Here is a 25204-nt window from a genome sequence, read left to right as displayed (position 1 = left end):
AAATTACAGGCTGAGAGACAGTTATGCGGTTGACTGGCGAGTCAGCGAGCCAAGGCTGCGTTCCGCCAGATCAGCAAGTCGAAGTTAAGACGGCGCGGCTCCTCTGCTGCTCGCGGCAATCCGGATAATTAGAGTAGTATTCGATCACTATTCTATCTCCGCCAAGCTGATGATTATCCCCCACATCGTGCAGCAAGCAATGTGTGCGAACCAGTGTGCGAGCATGCACGCACGCACACACGCACGCACGTACACACACAAATGACAGGGTAAAAGCAGACTAGCTGCTCCAGTAAGAGTGTTTTAAGAGTGCGTTATGTTGTTGGTCATCAATAAATGTAGCTTGCATGAATAAGCCGAGAAAATACTTTTTTTTTTTTAGATTTTTGGATTTTTGAGATTGTTCAAGAACTAGTTTGCATGTCTGCGAGCAACATAAAGAGCTATAGTTTATAATGATCAAAGTCATTCCTTTCTCCCCCTCTGATCACATTAATATATACTGTGTTAATGCTGTATTTCAGGCTAATTTAAAACCCATTACCTGGGCAGTAACAGCCAAGGTTCAGACAAACAAACAATGACGGACAGGCTGGGAAGCACACATGTAGAGAAACCTCTCAGAGCTCGTCACATATTCATTAGATGGGGTTCATTTTTCACACTTCGAGTTTCTGTCTCTGTTACCAATCAGTAAAGACTGAAGCGCTGCATCACACCCAGGAGCATTATGTCCTGTAATGAGATTCTTTCCCCCGAGCAAACCTCCCTAATCCCACGTCTCTATCTGTGCTTCATGGGCCTCCAGAACAGCTGAGCCAGGCTGAACATGGACACTCTACATGAAATTCAGTGTTAACCCTGTCATCCTGAATAAGAGCGAGACAATGGAGCCGGAATGGACTGGATGCTACGCCTATTACCAAACATGTTAATCCTCTTAAGAAGTTAAGAGAGGTCTTGATGACATGCGGGAGAGGCAGGAACGTGAAAACGAGCAGAGGCTAGTCTGGGAAATGAGGTTCGTCTTAAACAATAGCGAGCCTGGAGCCTGGCTCTCATAGTCATTAACTTGCAATTGTCTTCAGGGACTTGCTAGAGGAGTTGTTAGGTGGGACTCTCTTTAAAATACAGAGTGCATTTTTAGCCTATGTTGTTGCCAAATGCCTCCGACAAACAAATATCCTTTCCAACTTTCCAGGTTACTGATCTGTAGCTTGAATAATTCTACCGCTTCTTGCTCGTTATAGATACACTGAGATGCTGTCAGAGAAGTTGTGAGACTGGTTGCAACCAGGGTGTTTAGAAACACTGCCAGAACCATGCTACCTCATTAACCATATTTTCCCCAGACCGGCATTTGGCTGATGTCAACAACCCAGGCTGCACATGCTTCTGAGACTCCTCATAAAAGCTTTTCGTTAGAAAATGGCCTCCAGTGCCATGTTGTGCCTCTGTAGAGAGAAAGTTAAGTAACTCACATTGATAAGGCCTCGTGAAAGGAGGGATTTGAGACAAGGAAATCATAAAGCGCTGCGCACACCATCAGCATTGATAAGGGCGAAGCAAAAGCAGTGAACACAACAGTGAATGTGAAAGTACTGAGGGGTAAATCTGTCAGAGAGAAAAACCAGAGAAGGTCTGCTGTGTGATACCCAAAACAGAAAGAAATAAATACAGTCAGATCTGACCCACCTGTCTTTACCCGTCTCCTTCTTGAAGACCATGTCGCAGTAGTTCATCCTGTCCTCTGTGGTGACGTAGATGCGCGCATGAGGATAGTTCTCGGCCGCCTGTCGCAGCATGTTGTAGACTATGCCCTTCCCATCCTTCCTCATGTTTCGTAGGGGCCCCCACACGACGTAGACGGTGTCGTTTCCCTGGCCGAAGAAGTACTGGGGCTTCTGCAGCAGCAAAGGGACACTGGTGTGCGAGACGACTCTCAGCGTGGTCCGCTGGCCCACGTCGCGTTCGAAGCCCCGAGTGGGCGCGTTGTTCATCCGCCAGATGCAGGGAGAGCGGTCGATCTGCGGGCCGGCGGCCTGGCCCAACATCTGGCCGGAGCTGGACACGATGCTGCAGAGCTCACAGTGCAGCTTCAGAGGCTGGAGGAGGGGGAGCAAGTCACTTAGAACAATTCATCATTCTTATATTATGGTTGAGACAAATCCAAGTCAAGTCTCGAGTCAACAGAGAATCTGAATCTGAATCGCATTTCAAGTATGTCAGGGTAAGTCAACTGACACAGGGCCAAGTCAAGTCTTAGGTCGAAGTCAATCAGTCTATTTCAAGTCTTAAGTGAATTAAGACGATTTCAAGTTTCAAGCCAGCTGAGATAGGGTCACGTCAATCTCAGGTCAAAGTCAATCGGGGAAAGTCAAAGTCAACGAAGACACAAGCCCTGGTGACTTCTCGAATCATTTAAGTGTGAGTTGAACAGCAATTATCAGGTTAACAGGTTACGTCTCAAGTGAAGTTTAACAATAGAGACAAGTATCAAATCAGTTAAGACGAGTCTGAGTCAAGTCTGTCAGAGTAAGTTTCAAGAAAAGTCCAAAATCAGTAAAACAGTCTTAGGTCAAAGTTGCCCAACACAAAATAAAGTCAAGTCACAGATCACTGTCGTAGTTTAGTGTGAGGCCTGTCAGAGTAAGTCTCACATAAAGTCTCAAATTAACAGACAAGTCCAAGTCCAAGTTCAGTCACAAATGTTCATGTGCAATCTGCAAGTCAAGATCCATGTTTTTCAGGTATTAATGCAGACTATAATAATGCACAGGCTTGATAATGAAATATGCAGGACCTGTCTGTTGCTGTTTTATGTGTTTTAAATAGAGGCTAAAGCTATGGTTAAAGAGACAATAAGTAATCTAATATTTCATCCACAACAGAGGCAACAATCATTAGGGCTGTGGTTCAGTTCCCACAATAGAGGCACAAGAAAACTAGACAATAAAGACCTAAGAGAAAGGAAATATATCACAGTGCAAAACACCGCAGTGCTTTATCATTTTCGTTTATAGCATTTTCAGCCTGCTTATATACAGATAACAACATCCTCTACGATTAAGAAACTAAAAATGCAAGAAGGTTTTTAAGGGAACAGCAGCCATCTAATTGAAAAAAAACGAATAAAGACAAGATAAGTATGATTTAAACTAGGAATCTTAGCTACTGGTAACTGCAGACTTTTATGGTTATTTTGCATTCAGGGACAGAACTTTGAGTTCAAGTGATAAATAGTCTTTTAATTTAACCGGTGGATTGCTTACTCCAGGTAGGGAATGAGTCCTTACCCCAAGTGAAGGAGTTCAAGTACCTCGGGATCATGTTCACGACTGAGAGGGCGATGGAGCGTGAGTTTGGCCGGAGAATCGGAGCAGCGGGGGCGGAGCTGCAGTCGCTCTACCGCACCGTTGTGATGAAAAGAGAGCTGAGCCGGAAGGCAAAGCTCTCGATCTACCGGTCAATCTTCGCTCCTACCCTCACCTATGGTCATGAAAGCTGGGTCATGACCGAAAGAACGAGGTCGTGGGTACAAGCGGCCAAAATGGGTTTTCTCAGGAGGGGGGCTGGAGTCTCCCTTAGAGAGAGGGGGAGAAGTTCAGCATCCGTGAGGAACTCAGAGTAGAGCCGCTGCTCCTTTGCGTAGAAAGGAGCCAGTTGAGGTGGTTCAGGACCATCTAGTAAGGAACTCCCTAGGGAGGTGTTCCAGGCACGTCCAGCTTGGAGGAGGCCTCGGGGAAGACCCAGGACTAGGTGGAGAGATTATATCTCCACACTGGCCTGGGAACGCCTCGGGATCCCCCAGTTAGAGCTGGTTAATGTGGCCCTGGAAAGGGAAGTTTGGGGTCCCCTGCTAAAGCTGCTGCCCCCGCGACCCGACCCCGGATAAGCGGATGAAGATGAGATGAGATGAGATATCTTCTTAATACTGACTGATAACCTCTGGGTGTAGTTCTCTTCTAAAATACACTTCATTGCATGTAGTTTTCCCATCTCTCGATGTTATCGTTTGTGATATACTTTATATGTGCCCTATAATATTATTAAAGTGATGTTTTGGCAATGGGCTTGTGCGATCAGAACATAAAATAAAATACATCTGGTAATATTTATAAAAAGAAATATTCATCAGAGTTTTACAGCCATATATAATTTTATTTTACGTCCTAAGATTAATGTCACTGTGCCCAGAACTAACATTGATTAAGTTAATTGAATGTGGGACCTCGGAGTCTTACTGCGGCATTGCGAAGCGGCAAAGCAAGGGAGTTGCGTCATTTATCTTACTGTATAATTTTTATATATCTTATTATACTTTACTGGAGCGAAGGGATTTGTAATGAATCTTCAATAATAGCTTTTAGCTACGCGGGGGGAAGAAAAGTCTCTCTGAATCCTAAACGGGAGACTTTCCTAATAGAAGCTAATATGCTTGGTTTGTTTTGATGAGATTAAACCTACTTAAGTGAATGAATGCAAGAGAAAGTTAAAAAATAAAAAAGCATTGTGTCACGACTGAGCCCTGTTTGATCATTTGCTTAATGGAGAATAACTGATGTCACTGGTTTGAATATAAATTGCATTTGTGCTCTGTTCGGGCCAACTAACGTGAAACTCTCTCTTGCATGGTGCTGCGTTTAATCAACAAACAAGAGAGTGGTGTGCAAACAGAGTCCCACAAGACAATCCAGTGAATTCTATTATGACTGTTTGACTTATCAGCACTCGTACGAACCGCTTTGCATACAGAAGAGCAACTGCTTGGAAAGGAAACGACACAAAAACATGTTGATTTTCTTGCGTATGAGACATAAATCTGAATTACTCCAACAACGCTACCTGCTATTGCTTTTCATGTATGGATTCAGTCATGGGTTAAGAAATGATCTCTGGGCCGGGGCTGGTAGTTCTCCCGTTTAATGCGTGGTTGAGACACATATCACGGCAGCCTTGAGCTGTCAGCGGCTCGTCCATCATCTGCCGCTGCCCTTAGCTCAGCTCATAACTCCATCACGCCTCTCAGCACACACAGATTGGCTCAACTCTGTGGGGAACACTGGCTGGCTAACTGCATACAGGACACATGGGTTGAGGACTGGAGACCTACCGCTGAGGAACCCCTGAGCACAGCATTTAACACACAGATGCCGTTCAGTGAAGGCTGAGGTACATTCGTGAAGAGTTTATAGTGAGAGATTTCCTGCATTAATCAAGCTACATTTAAAAATAAAAAACAGGCATCTGAGTACTTTGCAATGACACAAAGAAAAACATTAGAAGCTTCCAATGAATATTGATCATAGTTATTTTGTGGTACTGTAACTATCTGCTGCTACACTTACTGTGCTTTAGGACATGCTGCTACATTTCACTGTGGTTTACTGTAACTTACTTCAGTATGAAAGGTTGCTACACTTCACTGTGGTTTACCGTAACTTACTTCAGTGTGAAAGGCTGCGTCACTCCACTGTGCCATACTGTCAGTTCTGTAGGAAATGCTGCTACATTTTTAACACTGTTATCACTTATTGCTCCTTCTCACGTATTTAGTTTGTACCTATTTCATTTCAATCTGCTGCTAAACTGCACAGTGCGTGTTGTTGTATATTGTATATACCTACGCTTAACCACAATTACTCAATTACTCTGTTGCACTCTGTCACCCTTAGTTAATTGCTTGATTTATTTTACGTTAGCTTATTTTTGATTTGATTTATGTTTTTATGCTTATTGTTACTCTGATCCTTTCCCACCTTTGTATTGAAACTGTTGCACAATCATTTCCCTCGGGATAAATAAAGCTTCTTGAATCTTGAATCTTGAATCTTGTTACGTGTATTAACGATCATCTAATGACTAAAAAAAAGGAGTTTTGAATCTAGTTCCCAATAAATCCCCCAACATTACGTCCTGCAAGATTAATAAAATGTTACGGCCTCTTCATCCCCTCAGCTGGGATCCATGTTTCAGTTTCATGTTCAGGACAGCGCTGTTTCAGTGTGTCATGCAGTAACTGCAGAGTGCATTTTTATAATCCCAATCATTTTGGCACTCTGATAAATACAAAATATACTCAAAGCCCCAGAGTTAAATGTGCGAGTGTGTCAAAAATAAAGTGGGTTATTTAAAAAAATGTAGACTTAATGCCTGGAACTCGGTCATCATTAAATTATAGCACTGGCGTGTGAATTGAACCTTGGCGTTCATTAAAATGCTCTAGACACGATTAATTAATAAGTAATAATTATTACACATATTAAATCCCAGCGTAAGATGCCCCCATGTGCTTAAAAATGCATTGATTAGCTGAAGCTGTCTGCATTGGTAAAAGCACATTTACTCTTAGTACTGTACTTTTTACAATTTTGATGTACTTGTACTTGAGTGTTTCTTGTGCTTTTTTATAGCAATACTCCAATAAAACTCGGAGGCAAATATCAAACTTTTGCAGATTTGAATACATTATGATGAACATATACATCAAGATGATATAAGACTTAATTGATTAATTCACAAGCCACCCAGCAGATGAAGTATATAAAGTAATTATAATTCCCCTCGCTGCAACATTAAAGTGATGAACACATTAATGCATCACTAATTACAATCCAGTAATATGATATAATCTACTATATTATGATATAATATTGTGAAATGTGCCATTTTGAATAATGAGTCCTTTTACTTTTGGTTGTATAAGTAGATGCTAACTTCGGTACATTTACCTATGTAATGTTTTGAATACAGGACTATAACTTGCAATAGAGCATTTCTACCTTTGTCAAGTAAAATGTGTATATTCTTCACCTGCAAATGAGGTACATACGGTTTATGACTGAAACGCCACCTCAAAAATATATAGGAAAGATAAGAATTACTTTAAGCTGCAAGTTTTAAGGTCGACCGCTCCACCATTTTGGTCCAGAGGGAAATATCATATGTTTAACTTTCTTATTTGCGCAATACTTTGGTTTCTAAGACCAAACACCTGAAAAACCTTTGACATTCCCATCAGCCTGTGCTGCACTGTGTTTAGAACTAAAGAAGCTAAACTAAGAAAGTGAACGTGGTTAAACATTTCCTGCTGAATGTCAGCATGTTAGCAGATTTGCATGTTGGCGCTGACATTCAGCCAGTGGTGGAAGAAGTTCTCCAACCTTGCCCGTCAGTAGAAGTACTAATACCAAAGATTAGGAATATTCTATTACTAGTAAAAGTCCTGCACTGCAAATTTTACCTTAGTGAATGTTCAAAAGTAAATATATACAGTATATATATATATATAAATATATATATACTGTATATATATATGAGGAGCTCTTTTCCAAAACGCTATAAATCCATTTTAATAGTTTTCAGGAAAATTTCATTTTTTACCCAGACCCACACATTTGGTTAATATTCAATGTATCTTGTCAAAATGGTTTTTATGGCTCAGTCTGAACATGTTGAACGGACGGACAAAACAAAAAACTCTCCCGCTTCAGAGCGCCGCCATGTTGGATCAAATAAAACGCTCACTGAATTCTGATTGGTCGAGAGGACGTATCGCATTTAGGCTAAAAATAGGTTTGGCGCTGGTCGCGGTTTGGAAAGGAACTGCATCTTGAGACCATTTTAAACAAGGAAATATAAAGATTTGGCAGAAACACTGATGAAGCAGTGAATAGGTTCTGTATACAGCAAAGTGGCATGACTAACTAATCTTTTTTTAAATTTCGGTTTTTATCTCGTTTTGGAAAAGAGCTCTTCAAATTTATATTTATATATATATATATATATATATATATATATATATATATATATATATATTTTATACATTATCAGTTTATTATATTTTGTATAATAATATGAATCTGCAAAGCTGTTGCTAACACTAAACGTAATCAAATAAAAATAGCGAGGTAAAAAGGACAGTATTTTCCACTGAGCTGTAGTAAAGGAGAAGTATAAAGTAGTACACAATGGAAGTACTACAAGTATCTCAGAATTGTACAGTACTTGAGTGAATGTACAGATACATTACGTTTCACCTCAGCTGGTCCAGAACCACAAGATTTCTCATTACAGTGATCCACAGAAAAATCCAAAAATAATGCACTTCCCCTCCGTGTTGGCTGTACATTTGCAAGGGTCTGAATTAAAAGAAAATGTAACAAAATTCAGTTCTAAATGAAGATATTGAGTTTCTGTCTCCGTCTGTGAAAGACCAGGGGCATGAATGTAAAGTGCCACAAGACAAATGTTTTCTATTTCTCCTGAAAAGCAGCGCGGGAACGATTTATCACACCTGGGGACAGACTCTATCAAATAAGGAAAATAAGGCAGGCCATTCCCATGCTACCAGGTTATGCATTATACATGCTTGCAAGAGGTTTATAACACCTGAAATGACACCTCACTGTGGATCATGTAAGATTGCCTTACTGTCCGGGAGACATATTATTGCTTCTTAAGGTGTAGCTGTGTGCTTAACAGAGGCTGACAGCTCACACAGCAGGCTTTCACTCCGGACATAATTGCTCACGACACCCGGCACAAGAGTATCGCCTTGACCAGACCTCCACTATTCTGTCCGTCCTTTGTCAGAAATTTCGGAGCATGCAGAACACTTTTGACACCCGCGTACAGGCCAATCACTGCCCCTTCTGATTCGCTTTCAAGAACTCACTGGTGGGGGAATTTGAGCTGAAAAGAGGCCTAGTTCTGCAGAAGCTGCCAGTCTTTCTTATGATTTGCATAAATCTCCATTGGGAGAGGGCAGTGATTTAAACAGGCTTGTCTGAAGGCAGAAGGAGGTGCAGACGTGGAGACTGGTGTAAGACGTGATTGCCTGTGGGCCCGTGTTGTGCAGATGAAACTCTCTGGAGGCAGAGGGTGACGCTCCACATTAATCTGCCAGTATCAGCCTGCTGAATATAAGGCATCTCCTTCTCATTAAGGACCAACGCATCCATCGCAACTCCAAATCTAGATGTATTGCAGACCCAAATGAAAGCACAATTTTAACTCCCTGTCCGATGAAATGTTGCGAGCATCAATGCGAGCAAAATATACGATTTTCTTGTGTGACTATCCAATATCCACCACCACTACGAGAACAATTTTAGTTTTTCGCTGGCTGCCTCCCCAAACAACAAACACACAGCTTGGTTTTTTACATTTTGATGTGGTGGGAATTAAAAGGCTTTGATATTTCAATTTCCATAAATTGTGCCGGGAATATACAGCACAGAGCTGTTTGAAGGCAGAAGAATAGGATCACGGACATGGCTGTTTGGAATTACAAAGAAATAATGCCCACATGAGACATCAAACAGGCTTTTTCAGATCCAGAGAACCCGATATAATGAATTAAGAAAATCCTCAGGAGGTGCGTGTGCTGTCTGCATGAGTGCATTTGAATACACCTTCATTATCGAGGTGAAGCTTTGTGATGGCAGGTTAATTTTAACACAGGGTTAGAGAATATAAATGTGCCATAAAAGAAACTGTGTATGACATTATGGCACTAACACTGTATTATGACAAATGTAAAGAGGTTAATTGTAAAATATTAGATATCAGTGTTGTAAGTGATGTAATGGACCTTTTTCATGGTTTGTTGACGGGTGAATGAAATGATGTTCCAACTAAAGTCAAGCCAAAGCTTCATAAATCACACATAACAAACATCAGTCAGCTTTTAGTCCCTTTATATCCAACAAATGGAACCTGTTTGCTGAAATACTACCACTTTTTCAGCATTTTATTCGTCTTTAATTGCCATTTGAATGTTTGAATATTTGAATATTTTATTCTATAACCTTTAGCTAAATGAATGCGTTCATGATGTAAAGACAACTTGTAAACAGTGTAACAACTTGTAAACAGTTTAAAAAGAGAGATCCTCTCAAAATGTCCCAGACCAACCGGGTCACATCCTCCATAAATACAGACTGTAATAACTTGGATCAATGTATTTTTTCACAATATAAAAGTAACTTCACACTAACTTAAACCTGCATCCGTTTATTGTTGCCACTAGAGTGCAACAAGCTGTAAATGCATCACTTATTATTATTACGTTAATATGGCAAACAGTCGCTATAGCTGTTGGAGTTGTTTTTCTGGCCACCTGATGAATGCAAGTCCAGCGTCCACTCTGCTTTTTGCTCTGTTTTGTTCTTCACCAACTTTCCGTTTTGACTGCTAAATGCTCCACTATGTTCTGATGTTTGGTGCTGAACATGTAGTGTACAGAGCGCCTTCAAGCTAACCAGTTTGCACACACACTGTTAGCATTTAGCAGCAAGAAAGGTTCCAAGATGCTAACATGAGACATAAACCTTGTTTCCACGAAACAGTCAGCTTCAGTTCAGTTCACTTAGTTACCCATTAGAACTCCTCTTTCTACGTGTTCATCGTCAAAAGTTGTGGATGGTACCAAAAGAGCCGCTCCATTCCGTCCAGTTTTTCCATTTCCTCTCTATTGAGGTACCTAGCACACTGAGCTGATACTAACCGGTGGAGCTTAAAACGCTGCAGTCCGTTGATTGGTGAGTTGTTGGTTGGTGCATTGGCGCGGCAGCTATCAACATCCAGTAACAACCTACATTTAAAAGTACCGTCTGCGGTATAAACGCAATATAGATCTAGTGTTTGGTTACATTTCCGTAGGTTGCATGCGGTTCTAAAGGTACTGTACCAAAAGTGCTTGATGGCAATGCGGCTTAAAGAGCAGCTCATATCAAGTGCAATCTGTTTGTGATTGTGGCTGCTGGTCAGTGTTTGTGTGTTTTGTCCATTAGCGTCCCTCACCTCCTGTTTGGGGATGCTAACATAGCCCAGGTGCGGCTTAAAGGCCTTGTACGGCTGCTTGGAGAACATCCAGTGGCTGCTGAACGTTTGACCGAACACTGGCTGCAGGAGGAAGTAGGGCTTTTCCGAGTAGTTCACCACAACCACAAAGAGCGACACCGCCACGATCAGACTGGTAGCGATCAATGACTTTCTCTGTGGAAGAGGAGAGAGGGAGAGAGAGAGTGTTTATAAGAGTCAGAGAAATTGCAGCAATCACAGAATAAAACTGAATGTTTGATCAAATATATTTATAGTCAGGAAGTTTATAGCTGGATTTGAAGAGTAAATAAAAGTATTATTCCAGTTGCATCATGAATCTGTCAGCATTCACAGCTGACAAATAACACATACACATTGAAGAAGCAAACGTTTAACAATAGATGCATTATACTTAATAAAAACAAGTATATTATATCACAGATGATGTGATGTGTGAGAAGAGGACTGAGGCTGCATGTGTTCTACATGATATAAGATAGTAAAATACAAAACACACGTTACACATGTAAGGGTTATGAGATAGATTTATTTTAAATGCACCATACATACAGTATTATACTGTGTAACACTGTGCTTCAAAGTAATGTTGGTTTCATAAAACCTGAATAAAACATCAAATTACATTTTTAACTTTAGGCACAACTGAGCCGAAAGGCAGCAGGACAGTGGAAATATTTGATGCAGCAACTTCATCAAAAAGTGATGCAACTCTTTCACTGAAACTAAAGCGGTCAAACCAAATTTATTCCTTTAACTCAAAAAAAATACTTTCAAAACATTACATGGCTCCTATTTTAGCATTTCAGTGAATAGAAAGTCCTAAATTTAATGTTAAATCCTTACTCTGCAACAGAGATCATTCACACGTTTACCCACACGGGAGGGAACACTACATTTAAACCTATTTTTCTGAACATGTTGTTCTGTGATGTGCTGGTGCAGATCACATACATACACGTGATGCTGCATTACCAGAACCTAAAAGCTCAGGAATACATTATTTCAACACATCCGTCTGTCAGTTGGTTTACATAGTTTATAAGGGAATCATGTGCATCATGTGCACAAGAGTAAGCTTCATTTTTTTTATATGTTTAGGCAATTAAAACACTACAGTAAATTAAGTAGAGTGAGTTGTTTCAGTGTGTGTGGCAAATTTGTTCATCATTCTGAAACACAGCATACAGCAACATATAACTGATTAGTTTTAGCTGTGGTCAAATCGATCACCATGGCAACGAGAATCAGTTTAACTGACATGTGCTACAGACTGGTTTGTTTGTGACTAAAAATGTTAAAGCTGCAGTCGGGGACATTTTTTTCGTGATCATATTCACTGAAACCGATACTATGCTCCAATAGAACAACCTCAATCATCCGGTTTTAGAAAAAAAATAGTCTGTTGATTGTTTTGCAAAAATCGACCACGCCCGTATCATCCTTTCCACTCAGTGCAGGGCTGTGTGAGAGCTGACTGTCAGTGACAGTTTGTGCGCACGCCACAGATGCCTACTCCCCCTTCGCACATGTTACAATATCACAGCCTCAAGCTCGGAATATGCTATATGATGTTAGCAATGATACTTATGAGTAAGTTAGCCAGCCTGTACTACATGCCGTTTATCGATGAGAGAAGAGACAAGCGCGTCTCTGATGCACACGCACTTACGACCACTCGATGGCAGGGAGCGGTAACTCGTTGGTAGTGGGGGAGGGGCGTGAGAGTTGTAAAAATTCCAAATTTCAAAATTCGATCTGCCAGACCTCCGACCGCAGCTTTAAGAACGTGATTGTATTCCACAAGCTTAAGATGAAAATATGCGTTAAATGTATTAGCATGAAGGTACGTCAGCTCAGATCATCCTAATCTCCCAGATAAATAAGGATTCAAAAGTAAATATTAATTGTGTCACTTATATATTGTCCGACCAGTGAAGGAGAGACAAGAACTCTTTTACAGTGAGAAGACATTTATGAAATAAGGAGGAGGCTTTATAACATAAAAGGGAAGAAAGTGCAAGATTTTTATCTTAATCTTAGTTATGTTTTCGATTCAACAGATGACTCACAGTAACCTTTCTCCCCTTCACTTCAGATGTATTGAGTACTCTAAAAGTACTAATTCTCCCGCTTAGATAGTCAATTTGCAGAGATTAACACTTAGTATCTGCTCGCTGACACACATCATTTCTACTTTTCACTCTCTAATGTGATTGACCCCATTAAAAGCTGCTCCGGGAAACGGTTGCAAAGTTGTGCTCACTTTTTGTTCCACCACTTTGGTACAGACGGATATCTCAACAAGTATCGGATGGATTGCTGTGAAATTTTGTGCAGGCATTCATGTTCCCCAGAGGGGGAGGGATCCTCTGACTTTTCATCTAGTGCCACCAGCATACTGATATTTGTGACTCAGAGTGGATACAACATCGAGACTATACCCCCTTATGTATGTGCCTTGGAATACTTTTACGTAGCCTATTTCTAACACTTCAATAAATACAGATTTTTACATAAAACTATCGTTGAATCTTAAAACTTTTCACGGGCCCCCTGGCCACAGACCCCACTTTGAGATTCACTGATCTTGAGAACTAAAGGACAGATTGCCATGAATATTTGTTAGATATATATTCAAGTTCCCAAGAGACTTCCTTTGACCTGTCCAGGCTTTCACATATATGCAGGGAAACGGCTCCACATCTACTTGACGGATTGGCTCGAATGATACAGTTTTGTTTTTTTTTTAAGATTATTTTTTGGCAGTTTTTTAAGCCTTTATTAGATAGGACAGACAGGAAATGGGGTTGGAGAGAGAGGGGGAGACATGCAGCAAAGGGCCGCAGGTCAGAGTTGAACCTGCGGCTGCTGCCTCAAGGACAGGCCTCTATACATGGGGCACTGCTCTAACCACTCAGCCACCAGCCGTCCCATGATACAGACATTTATGGTTCCGGGAAAGTATATTCTTATGACTATGGCAACTTTTCATTTCGAGCCATCATCAGGTCTAACCTTTTCATTTCCTTCAATGATTTGGTTTATGAGTACCAAACGTACAAAATACAGTCCCAAAACTTTACAGGTGTGTTGTTGAAATCAAGATGAAGGCCAAGATGCGTGTGGTCCTAGCAAGAGCCCCAAAGTAGAGGGGGAAGAGGTGGGGAAGGGGCCCGCGCCGGCCCCCACTTCATGCCACTGGCATGATAAGGTGCTGTGGCTGTTATGATCCCAATCACAAAATATTCTGTAGTTTAGAGTGCTCACAGATGGCGAACATGGTAAACAATATACCTGCTAAACATCATCTATTAGCATGGCTGTGGCCTAGTCTTGTTCAAAATCAGAATTTTGGACCTTGTGCCCCGTGCACAAATATTGCAATCTATTTTTCAGTTTCAGCATCTCTACCAAGAAAGCAATAGCCAGGTCATCATTGTTTCATACATTGCACAACAACAAATGTACGGTCTGGAGGTAAGAGTTATTATGGCTTGGCAGAAAGAGCTGAGAGTGATGAATAATGGATAAGAGATGGGAGGACAAGGAAAGGTCTTACAGAGGAGAAGCTATTGGCAGGCCAGAGCTGGAGAGATCAATGCACGGAGGAGAGGAGGAATCAGACAGAGATGAAAAAATCTGTGGTGTAATACGACACCTCGGAGCCTAAGGTGATGATAGATTTCGGCAGAGAGACTTTTTTTTTCTTTTTTTTATTTCCCAGGAAACTTCAATAACGTGCTGTTAATCTAACAGACAACACCAGTGGGAAACTCCAGATTTTTAGGAAGGTGGTGTTCAGTGGATTCTTTGAAGTTATCTGATGGTGAGAAGATTGGATGTGGTGCTGTAATGGTGAAGCCCCCACAGCTAAAATGCCTGCACCATCACACGCTATGATCTGCAACATCAAACATCCCAAGGGAGGCGCCGGAGGCTTCTCTTCCCAGAGACAAGATCAAATACATGAGGGGTGGGGTTGGATGAAAAAGACGGTGACCATTTGCTACCCTGACAAGCCTATCGCATTTTACCGATTGCATGTACGTTACATCATGCAATCATTTCATGGCATTACCGCCATCTTTGATCACAAACAGAGGAGTTACAAATTTGATCTTGTGTGAAACAGCACAAGGGGACAAATGAGAAATGCTCAATGTACTTTTACAAAATAATAGACATCACTTTCTTGATAGGACAGTGAGCTGGTTCTATATCATCCCAAAAGAAAAGAAAAAATGGCAGGTGGATTTCAGAAAATATGCTGTAATAGCTAGTCATCATGCCTCCATTACGGGGCATTAAAGCCATCCCTTATAAAGCAAGAGAGTTCTTTGGCCGGGGGGGGGAAAGAAACATCCCTTTGGCTCAGTGTGCAGCGCTGCAATATCCATCTGTTCTCATGAGAAAACAAAATTTCCTTGTCTCTTCTAACCTCAATCTGGCCACATATCACAGGGGAAATGATGTGTCAAACTCTGGAGGCGATCGGACGGCTCGGCGTGGGCGTAGCGGGGCGCTGAACCTCCACTAGCTTGAATGCGAGACTTGCTACTCCTCTCCTTGTTCGCTCATCCATCAGGGTGATCACGGGTCGGCCTGTTGAGCTGTTTGACAGAGGAGCTGAAAGGCTCGACTTTGAGGAAAGAGTACAGTAGGGGAGTTGGGGAGCGCCAGATGAAATAGGGATCATTAACACCAGCAGTGAGGCAGCAGAGCGGCTATAAAGTTTCAACATTAGAGCTTTCGGTCAATGTTAAAACATTTTGCTTGAGGAATACGACTCCATATGTGGCCGCAACGACCTTGTTTGTGACCATCAAATCAGACAATAATGGCCATTCACTGCAGTGCCACTTATGGTTGTCGCCTGTGGATGTTTCATTTAACACACCCACACCAAAAGCTTTGCAGGGGCTATTTTTAAAGGTGCTAAAACTTGCTCTGAGGTGGTATTGATCTCAGTTTGCAGACAAACTGCGGGGGATCATTGGGAACCGGGACACGAGGGAGCCATAATCTACCGGTCTCTCAGCAGTGAGCTTGAGTGTGACCAGATTACATATAGGAGGGGAAACTGGCAGATCATTATTGACGGCCACCTTGTAATTGAAGCATCAATCGTGCAGTGAAATAGCGAAATAGCAAGTAATGAAATTAACCAAGTACATTTACTTATGTACTGTACTTAAACCTTTTTGGCCAGCGGAAAACAAGCTGTGAACACAAGATCGACATATCATCATATCGTTTTTTTAAGAATTTATTTACACAGCCAGCAGTTACGGAGCAACATTATTATTAATTTATTCATTTTTTTCTCTGAAAACAGCTGCCTGCTGCAGCCGGAAACAATGCTATGACAGCTGTGAGAGTAAACCAAAACATGCAGGTTGAGAGCCAGACAGCTTAACTATACTATATACTCACTATAAAGCCCTCTAAAGCCGAGAGGATCAGCAGATTCATGTGATAAGTATGTGTTCATCACTATGAGCAAACACAATGTCACGTTGTTTTTATAAAAAAAATATAGTGTGACGTCGCCACACCGAAACGCAAATGCCAGTGTGGAACCTCTCCGTTCATTTTCGAATTCCGAGGAGTGTTATAAACAGCCATAGACCAAAAATGCCTCTGGACACAATAGACCTACAACCAATCAGAGCAATAAAACATGTGATGAAATGTTTAGACGGATGTAAACAGACTACAGTGTGCGGAGATGAGCTGTGATGGTGTAGCATCAACATGACGGTAAATGACTGTTGGCGTTTTTGGCATCAGAATTTGAAAACAGTACGTCTGTCAGTATGTCAGCTGCCACCATTTTGGTTGTTTTCCGAAATGCCTCAACAGGGCTCTTCTTAACTAAGCTAGGTTTATGTTCGCCGTAATGTCCAAATTATTATCCCATATCTTGGCGTAAAGTGCCAGAACTAGTCGTCAGTCACTGCATAAAACTCACCCCATATTAGATAGTTGTGGGACTAATAAAGGAATGTCTTATCTTATCTTATAAACGATGAGATGTGATTGTGACAAGATGGGTATCTGCCAGGGCGAATAAAACAAGAGCTTGCCGATTCGTCTGGTTCCCAGTAGAGATGCACTGATCCGGTTTTTCACGATCCTGAGCGTATCGGCTCAGCATCAGCCCATCCGATGCTACTGTCGAATGAATGATGGTGTAGCATCAACATGACGGTAAATTACTGTTGGCGTTTTTGCCATCAGAATTTGAAAACAGTACTTCAACAGAAAGTTCCATGTCAGCTGCCACCATTTTGGTTGCTTTTTACGAAATGTCTCAACAGTGCTCTTCTTAACTAAGCTAGGTTTATGTTCGCCGTAGTGTCCAAATTACTATCCCATATCTTGGCGTAAAGTGCCAGAACTAGTATTAACCCCATATTAGATAGTTGTGGGACTAATAAAGGAATGTCTTATCTTATCTTATAAACGACGAGATGTGATTGCGACAAGATGGGTATCTGCCAGGGCAAATAAAACAAGAGCTTGCCGATTCGCCTGGTTCCCAGTAGAGATGCACTGATCCGGTTTTTCACGATCCTGAGCGTATCGACTCAGCATCAGCCCATCCGATGCTACTGTTGACTGAATGAAGCGTATACCTGTCCAGATGAGTGAATGCATCAGGCTCGACATAAACATTTAGCCTGGTTTTAAAAATGGTAACAAATGAACACAGATATAAAATGTACTTAATATTATTTATTAACAAATAACAAAGTGTACATTAGCAGAAAAAAAGAGATAACAGATATTTTAAAATGTAATCCCAACAAACAATTGCTTAATTAACTTGCTGTGTATGATATTAATAGACAAGACTGGGTGACTGGCTCAGAATGCTGGATCGGCCTCATTCATCCGATATACGACCCAGCTAATTGGTCAATATTGGAGCCGATATCCGATCTGGGTATCGGATCAGTGCATCTCTAGTTCCCATGATACTAAGGGACTACTAAGGTACTTTAATAAGGGTTTTTTCACAGCCTGTGGTAAATTTGACTTGGCGGAATACTTCCTCTACCACTGGCAATAACGTGTTCAGTGTGAGGATGAGACTGCTCAGTGTTTATCTACAGGCAAAAATAAACATCTAAACATTACTTTCCGGATCAATCACTGCAGCATTCCCCTACCTACTTAATGTGCACCGAATAGGCAATACATTTGAAAATTACAGAATAATAAACCAGAAGTGCCCCATCCGCTTGTGTGATGAATGATAACTCCAAGCACATTAGCTGTTTAATTCCCCATACATATTGTGCAATCAAAATTTCACCTCCATCAGGCTCTATCTGGGCATGAAGAGAATACAATTTTGCACAAAGACTAACGCTCAAGCTCAGTAAACAACAGGACCACGCTGTAGTTCAATCCAAAAAGCTAATCGTGATGGGTATTGGAATAATGAGAGGCTCAACCTGAAGAAAATAGCTCATGAAAAAACACATCTGGTAACTATTTTCAAGAGCCTCCTGGGCAATGGGGGAAAAAAAATGAAAATTACATTTGCAATGCAAAAACGCTGCCTCCCCGGCACCTGGTTCTTGCCACCACGGTCCACCGCGCAGTTAAAATCCAATTTCAATTAAGGCGTTTGAGAAAATATTTACAGTCTTTCTCTGTCTTCCTCCTTCTCTCTTTTTAAAGCCTTAGCGCTGTTCTCCCAGGGAACGAGACCGGAGCATAAACAAAGAGCCACTCTTGAGATTGAGAGTTAGAGGTCCGGACACATTACTTAATTCATGTCATATTCCCAGCAAAGGTCTCGCTTCAAAAGTCATCCAAGTACGAGATAGCAAACTATTATTTTCCCAGAGGAGGAGACTCTGTGCTGCCGGTAACACTGTCACGCACAAGTTCCCCTCCGCATTTCACTCAGCGGAGCTCTGACTGTCACAGGGGCTGTACAAGAGAATGAATACAATTTGTAGATCTAATTGCATATATATTAGGTTTATTACTATATGATTAATTTCATTCATGAGCTATTTATTCAAGTCTTTGGGGTTTTTACTCATCACAGGGGCATGTTTTTGTTTTCATTTTCAGTAACAAGTAGAATTCCTGCATTCGTAGTTAAAAGTACTTAAGCATTATTGGCAAAATATACTTTAAAGTAACAAAAGTAAAAGAATAAGTGATGTCAAATGGGCTCTTTTATAGTTATTTGGTGAATATTGGAGGAGTGGTTGGTCAAGAAGATGCTGATTTTATCCACTTTCAAAGTGTGTATTACTGTTTGATCACTGTCCTCAAACACTTCATTTTCAACCTTTCTAATTCAAACCCACTTGGATGACACAAAATTGAAGTATAAAGATGTGCATGTTCACCATATGCAAGGTTATGAAGGGGCAAAACAGAGTGGAGTGGTTGAGACAGAAACTATAAAGCAGAGAGATCTCTGTGAGTGTTTTTGGAGAGTTATTGCTTGTTATTGCTTGTCTGAGAGAAAGAGCTCTTCTGTCTGTCCACTAGGTGGGTGAGAGGAACAAAGGATCACAGTGTGTTCAGCGTCCTCCTCTCCACCACAACTTTAAAGGTGCCTGGTCTGCAGCCAGTTGCCAGTGTTCTTAATCAGTTTATTAAGTCTGCTGATGCCACCGGCTCCAGTGCTGTTCTCCCAGCAGACTACAGAGGTACAGTGCCCTGGCCACAACAGACTAAAAGAAGATTTCCAACATTGTGCTGCACACGATGAAAGATCTCAGTGCGGTCTGTTCATCTTATACACAGCCTTAGTGTTTGTGTTCCAATTTGTCGTTGATGTCAACAACCACTCCCAGAACACACAGGGCTTTTGAAGCTGTCTCCCTGGTCTTGGCCACATTCAGAAGCAAATGATTTCTCTCATAGACTGTATAACAAAGATTGACATAGCTCATGTGTCTGAAAAGTGAAGCCAATGTGGAAGTGCTTTAAACCTACATTCTCTTAAATGTCAAACAGGGGGCGACTCCACTGGTTTCAAAAATAAGTCTGTTTGTATAGAAGTCAATGGGAAAATGAGCCTACTTCTGACTTGAGTTATTACCTCAGTGAACCTTTTCCTAATGAGTTTATCGTCCCAATGGCTAGTTTAAGGTGTTTATCAATACAGCACAATGTTCATTTTGAAAATCATCCAATTAAGAGAAAATAGACGATAAAGCAGGGGTTCTTAAGGATGTGACTAGCTTGTGATTGACAGTTCGCCATGGGTCGAGGCTTAGCAATACATTTATACTACTTATGGCTATTTTAATGCACTGTGTACATTAAAATAGCCATAAACTTGTTTTTGGGTGTTGTCTGTGGACTTTGACTCTCTCATTGTGTTTTCACTTCATCAGAGCTAATTGTATCATTGTGGTCACCTTAAAATGTCACCTTAAAATGTCTTGATTAGCGTTGCACCTTGCTAGCATTAGCTAGCTAGCGCTAGTGTTAAGGTAAGGTAACTCAAGGGAAACTGGCAATTTTCATCCTGCTCTGTGTCATTGTGACTCGCCCACCACATGATTTGCATCAAACAGCTAAAAAACGGTAGTTTCTCGCTCTAAGCATTTAGCATTGAAACGACAACAGAGTGCAGCCTGATGCTGCTTATCGCTCCTCCCCAGCCTCGCCCTTTTGACCACATATGGTCACGTCCAGTTTTGAAAAACCAAGATGGCAATGGCTAAAATGCAATCTCCTGGCTTCAAAATGGTAGTCTCGATAGCCTCGCTCTTTTGACCACATATGGTCACGTCCAGTTTTGAAAACCAAGGCCGGACTTGTACTGAAAGGCTGAGGTATACGAGGTGAAAAGGAGGAAAGACAGGCAGCACAGTCCCCTTCAGAGCTCATGTGATACTGACCATAAACCACTGCCCAGCCAGACTAACTTGTGTTGAAATATTTCTACTACACAGGTGGATTCTTTTCACTTTTCATAAGAAAATACTCAAGAGAATTAAATTTCAGAAAAAAGTGACTAGATAAGGGGTTGCATTTTTGTTTTGTGCATCAAGTTTTAGAAAATCATAAGTTTTGTATGAAAAAGAAAAAAGGTACTTTTGCAAGGTACCTAATGGCAATACATGTTACATTACACCATTGTTTCTTCTTTCATCATTTCACTTCCTGAATGAACCGAAGTGGAGTTGTACTAATGCAAGGACAAAGCATTAAGTCTCTCTTTTAAATGTTGCATTCATTCAGCGTGAGACAGACAGTGGTATGAATGAACAAGCAGCAACAGCCTGCTGGTCCCTTCAGAGCCCAGCAGAGGGGGCAGTCACCTCACTCACCCAGAGGGGACCAGAGGAGCTCTGGCTGCAGCCTCATATCTTAAAAAAGGATCTGTGGAGCTCCTCTGACAAATGCTCGGCTCTGCTGAAACATTCACTTCCATTTATTTAGCTGCATCGTGTTAATCAGCCAGATTCCAGCAGCAGAAGGTTTATTTATCAAGTGTTTCCAACAACACCAGAGCAATCACATGAAGACTGACAAGTGTTTACTCTGCAAATACAAGCATCCCAGCTCATTCATTTACATTCTGCCCTGCGGCGTTTGTCTGCAGTCTGCAAATAACATATTTCACATTATCCATCATCCTCCAAAAATACCTCTTTTTCTTGTAAGTTGACAATTTGCATGGTGGCAGAGCCAAACGGCAACAACAGCGAGAATGTTTCTAACCTAAATCACAACAAGTAAAACTTAACCAAACTTTGCACACCATTATCTTTAAATGTCTCTCCTATTTCAGTTCACTTTCCAGCTAAAACCTTTACGGTTTTGTAGTCTGTGGTTTAGAAGCCTTTCCTTTCATGGTAGAAAGTGCCTCAATGCTCTTCTACAATTTTGAGATTTTGATATCATGATAATTAAATCAGGGAATTTATCATTCAACACTATGGAAGGGGCGACTGTGGCTCAGTGGTAGAGTGGGTCAACCTCCATTCGAAAGATTGGTGGTTCGATCCCTGCCTCGCCCGGTCCACATGTCGAAGTGTCCTTGGGCAAGACACTGAACCCCGAGTTGCTTCCCATGCTGCGCATGGGTGTGTAAATGTGGTGTGAATGGTTACATTAGATGTCCACTGCCATCAGTGTGAATGTCTGTGTGAATGGGTGAATGTGACAAACACTGTGAAAGCGCCTTGAGTAGTCAGAAGACTAGAAAAGTGCTATATAAGTACAAGTCCATCCATTACCAAGGAAAAAGACACATTCTTTTGGTTTTGCACATAAAACATTTCAACCTACAATATTGTAAATAGAGATTTCAGCACATACTCATAGAACTTGAGTTACATCCAGGTAACTACTACATATCCCAACAAGATTCAGAAAGTAAACAGTAACACGTCATGCACTACTCCAAGCCAAGTTAAAACTGTTTTGGTCCAGATTAGTCACGTTAATTCATCAAATACGTTTTTTTTAGCTTGACTTGAGCATAAAGGGGAGAATGGATCATTCTCTTGAGGATGTTGGACCTTTTACAGACACTTTGATACGGCACGCTTTGCAAATTGGTTTGCTTCATTGGCGGAGAGGAGGCTACAATGTCAGTTCCATCTGACATTTTAACAGCTCTTCTTCTACAGTCCGTTGAATAGTGTTGAAGCCCAAAGTGATGCCTGCACAGTATTCCCTATGTTAAAAGTGACACATCTGTTGGGTATGATCTAGCATCTACCATCATTTCTTGACGATCAAGAATTGATTAAACTAAACTGAGAATGAACCAGAATCCCTGCAAACTGATGCTCTGTCGTATGGTACAGTATGTTTTTTAATGTACTTTTGGCAACAAATATTTGGTGACAACAAATGGCAGACAGTGAGCGGGACTTCTGGTTTCTACACATACTCACTCAAGTAGGGTTATGGATGACACATGTTACACTGATTGATTGGTTAGTCGCATGACAGAAAGCTTGTCTGAATCTAAAGAAAAATTCTCAATCATTCTCTGGTTTCAGCTTCGGATTTTCGCTTTTATAACGTGACAAATTGAATATCTTTGGGTAAGTATAAAGTATAAAGAACTGTGCAGATGTTTCGTACTTCCAGTGCAATATCGAACGAACCGGATGCTGCTGCCCTTGGTGCGTGCTACATACGTCGTATCAACCTTATCAGTGGTGACATATGAAAAGAAAATCCTTCAATCCAGGTCAAATGAACACTAATCTGCTCTGTTGGCATGATACTACATCAGTATAGTACAGAGCATCGCAGAGAATCTTAATCTGGCCGAAAAAGGAATCAGTTTGCTTTTATGAGGATTAGTCTCCGCATGGGGCAACAATAAGGAGGAACACACCCTTTTTGGTCAACTTGCCTTTTCATAGCTACAAACATTTATACAGCAAATCCCATTAAATCACTAGATGTGGATGTCAATGTGTGTGTGTGTGCACGCATGTGTGTGTATCTCTCCACGTGTACTTGTGTGCGTGACTGGAAAGCAGTCAAAACCCATTTGACTAATGCATATCTGATATCAAATGGAACATAATCCCCACAAGTATTAAGGATTAAACACTTCGCAATATTCACATCGTCCTTCTGGATCCGGAAAACTTTTGGGACAAGGGAGAAAAAAAAAACACACCACCATATGTTCAGAGAAACACTTTGGTGAAGCTCTATGCTCTGCTGCGTAGGCTGATGCTCGCTCACTTGAGAAAGTGAAGAATTTGTCGAAGTGAAAAAAGAAATATGTGCTCTTTGAGAAGCTGCATATCAGTGAGCATGAGAGTCAACCTGTCAGAAACAAAGCATATTGAGATTTTTTATTTTGACTGCGAGTCACCCTGCTGCCATAAAGACTTGCTGTGCAGAGAGACTTACATCAGTCGATCTCTTTCTCACAGCCTTTAATGCTACGGATAGACCAATATTGTTTGTCCAATAGTGTTCCGCTGCAGAGCTCATGTCTCGGGCCCCCAGACCAGAGACAAGCGCCAGAACCCATGATGGAATATCACCGCTAGGGATCTCTCAGTCAAAACATGACGCCTGGATAAACGCGCATGGGAACCTGGGAGTTGTAGTCTTTATCGCATAATCTCAGGCAGAAATAAATGTTTACGGCATGTTAATGTACTAAAGATTTATTCATTCATCATTCATTTACTTTATGTCATTGCATTCAAATGACACTGCCGCAGTGTTTTCTCTTTGTGATGCTAACAAGTGTAGCATGAAGGGGAGCGTACCTATGTTCCCCGGGTCCTATGTTCCCCGCGTTGTATGTGACCTGGGAACATAGGACCCTTTTTTTTAAAAAGGTCAGATGTTCCCCGCTTTTCCCAAAAAAGAACCGCTGTTCCCCGCTGTTCACAGAAAGGGTCCTATGTTCCCTGGCCTGTTATTTTTTCCACAATCAGTGCCGAATTCCCCGGCGAGCTATGTAGACCCTAATACTACCCCCCTAACCCCGCCCCTCACCCTGACCCTGACCATTACCTCTAGCCGTACCAAAATGCTGAATTAAATCTGCGAAGGCTGAGGATTATGCGACCGGGGAACATAGAACCCTTTAGGGATGACCATGCATGACTGGGGATTTAGCAAGCTAGGTAGTTGCATCTAGATGTATATTGAATAACTTAATGCTTCATCCACACATTCTCGTCACAGCGTAGAAAGCACATTGCCATCGCCAGATGAGAGACAGCTTTGTTCAGCTCACTGTAACCAGTGTAGCATAAAAGCATAATGGAATTAGCCAGCACTAGCTATCCCTCCATCTCCAAGTCTACTATAGCTAGCGCTGGGGAAAGGCGGAGGGCATTGTGGTGTGCTAGCAAGCTAATTTGCCATACATTACTATTAAATGGGTCAACTAATGTTACCCATACAGCTATAGCTACATTATGCGGCACATTCTGTTATCCCTGGTGTAACGTTATAATGTTATGTTGTATTACATTAATGTCACTACTAAGTGGGCTTATTATAAGGTCAGCCACAGAAGCTCCACCAGTAGCATCAAGGTAAACAATACAACCTTAATATTAACTGTAACTTAAGAAAGTTAGGTAACGTAGTATATCTAATGTAACTGTATCTAGCTATGGTTATATTATATTATTAACAGCAAGCTACATAGTGTGTGGGGGAGAGGGTTCTGCTTTAAGTTACTTATGTTACATTACATTACCTTACAGTTACCGTTACAGTTAAATCGGAATATTAAGGTTGGAGCCTGGAGCTCTGCAGCTCAGACCTTCTCACTTTTTTTATAGCTGATAACAATACAAATTAGTAGTCAAGTAGAATAACTAATGTTTGCAACAGTAATATATTTGCAGTAAACATTTAA

General features: G+C 41.2%; 1 protein-coding gene across 2 annotated transcripts in view; it reads right to left on the bottom strand.

Annotated features, from left to right (window-relative positions):
- The window catches only part of st6galnac3 (ST6 (alpha-N-acetyl-neuraminyl-2,3-beta-galactosyl-1,3)-N-acetylgalactosaminide alpha-2,6-sialyltransferase 3), a gene marked incomplete at its 3' end in the record, with an annotated part of 86441 nt that overhangs the window by 45438 nt on the left and 15799 nt on the right, over window positions 1-25204 (bottom strand). Inside the window, exons 2-3 of one of the 2 annotated variants that reach the window (XM_083927901.1) lie at window positions 10807-11001; window positions 1696-2105 (exon numbers count right to left, since the gene is read on the bottom strand). In XM_083927901.1, the coding sequence (XP_083784027.1) occupies window positions 1696-2105; window positions 10807-11001 (605 nt within the window). The remainder of the gene's footprint in view (window positions 1-1695; window positions 2106-10806; window positions 11002-25204) is intronic. The other variant, XM_083927902.1, reaches the window with a different exon arrangement.

The sequence above is a fragment of the Echiichthys vipera genome (assembly GCF_963691815.1).
Source record: "Echiichthys vipera genome assembly, chromosome: 15".
Classification (NCBI taxonomy): domain Eukaryota; kingdom Metazoa; phylum Chordata; class Actinopteri; order Perciformes; family Trachinidae; genus Echiichthys; species Echiichthys vipera.
The sequence above is the reverse complement of the archived record's forward strand: the minus strand, read 5'-3'. Positions and strand labels throughout refer to the sequence as shown.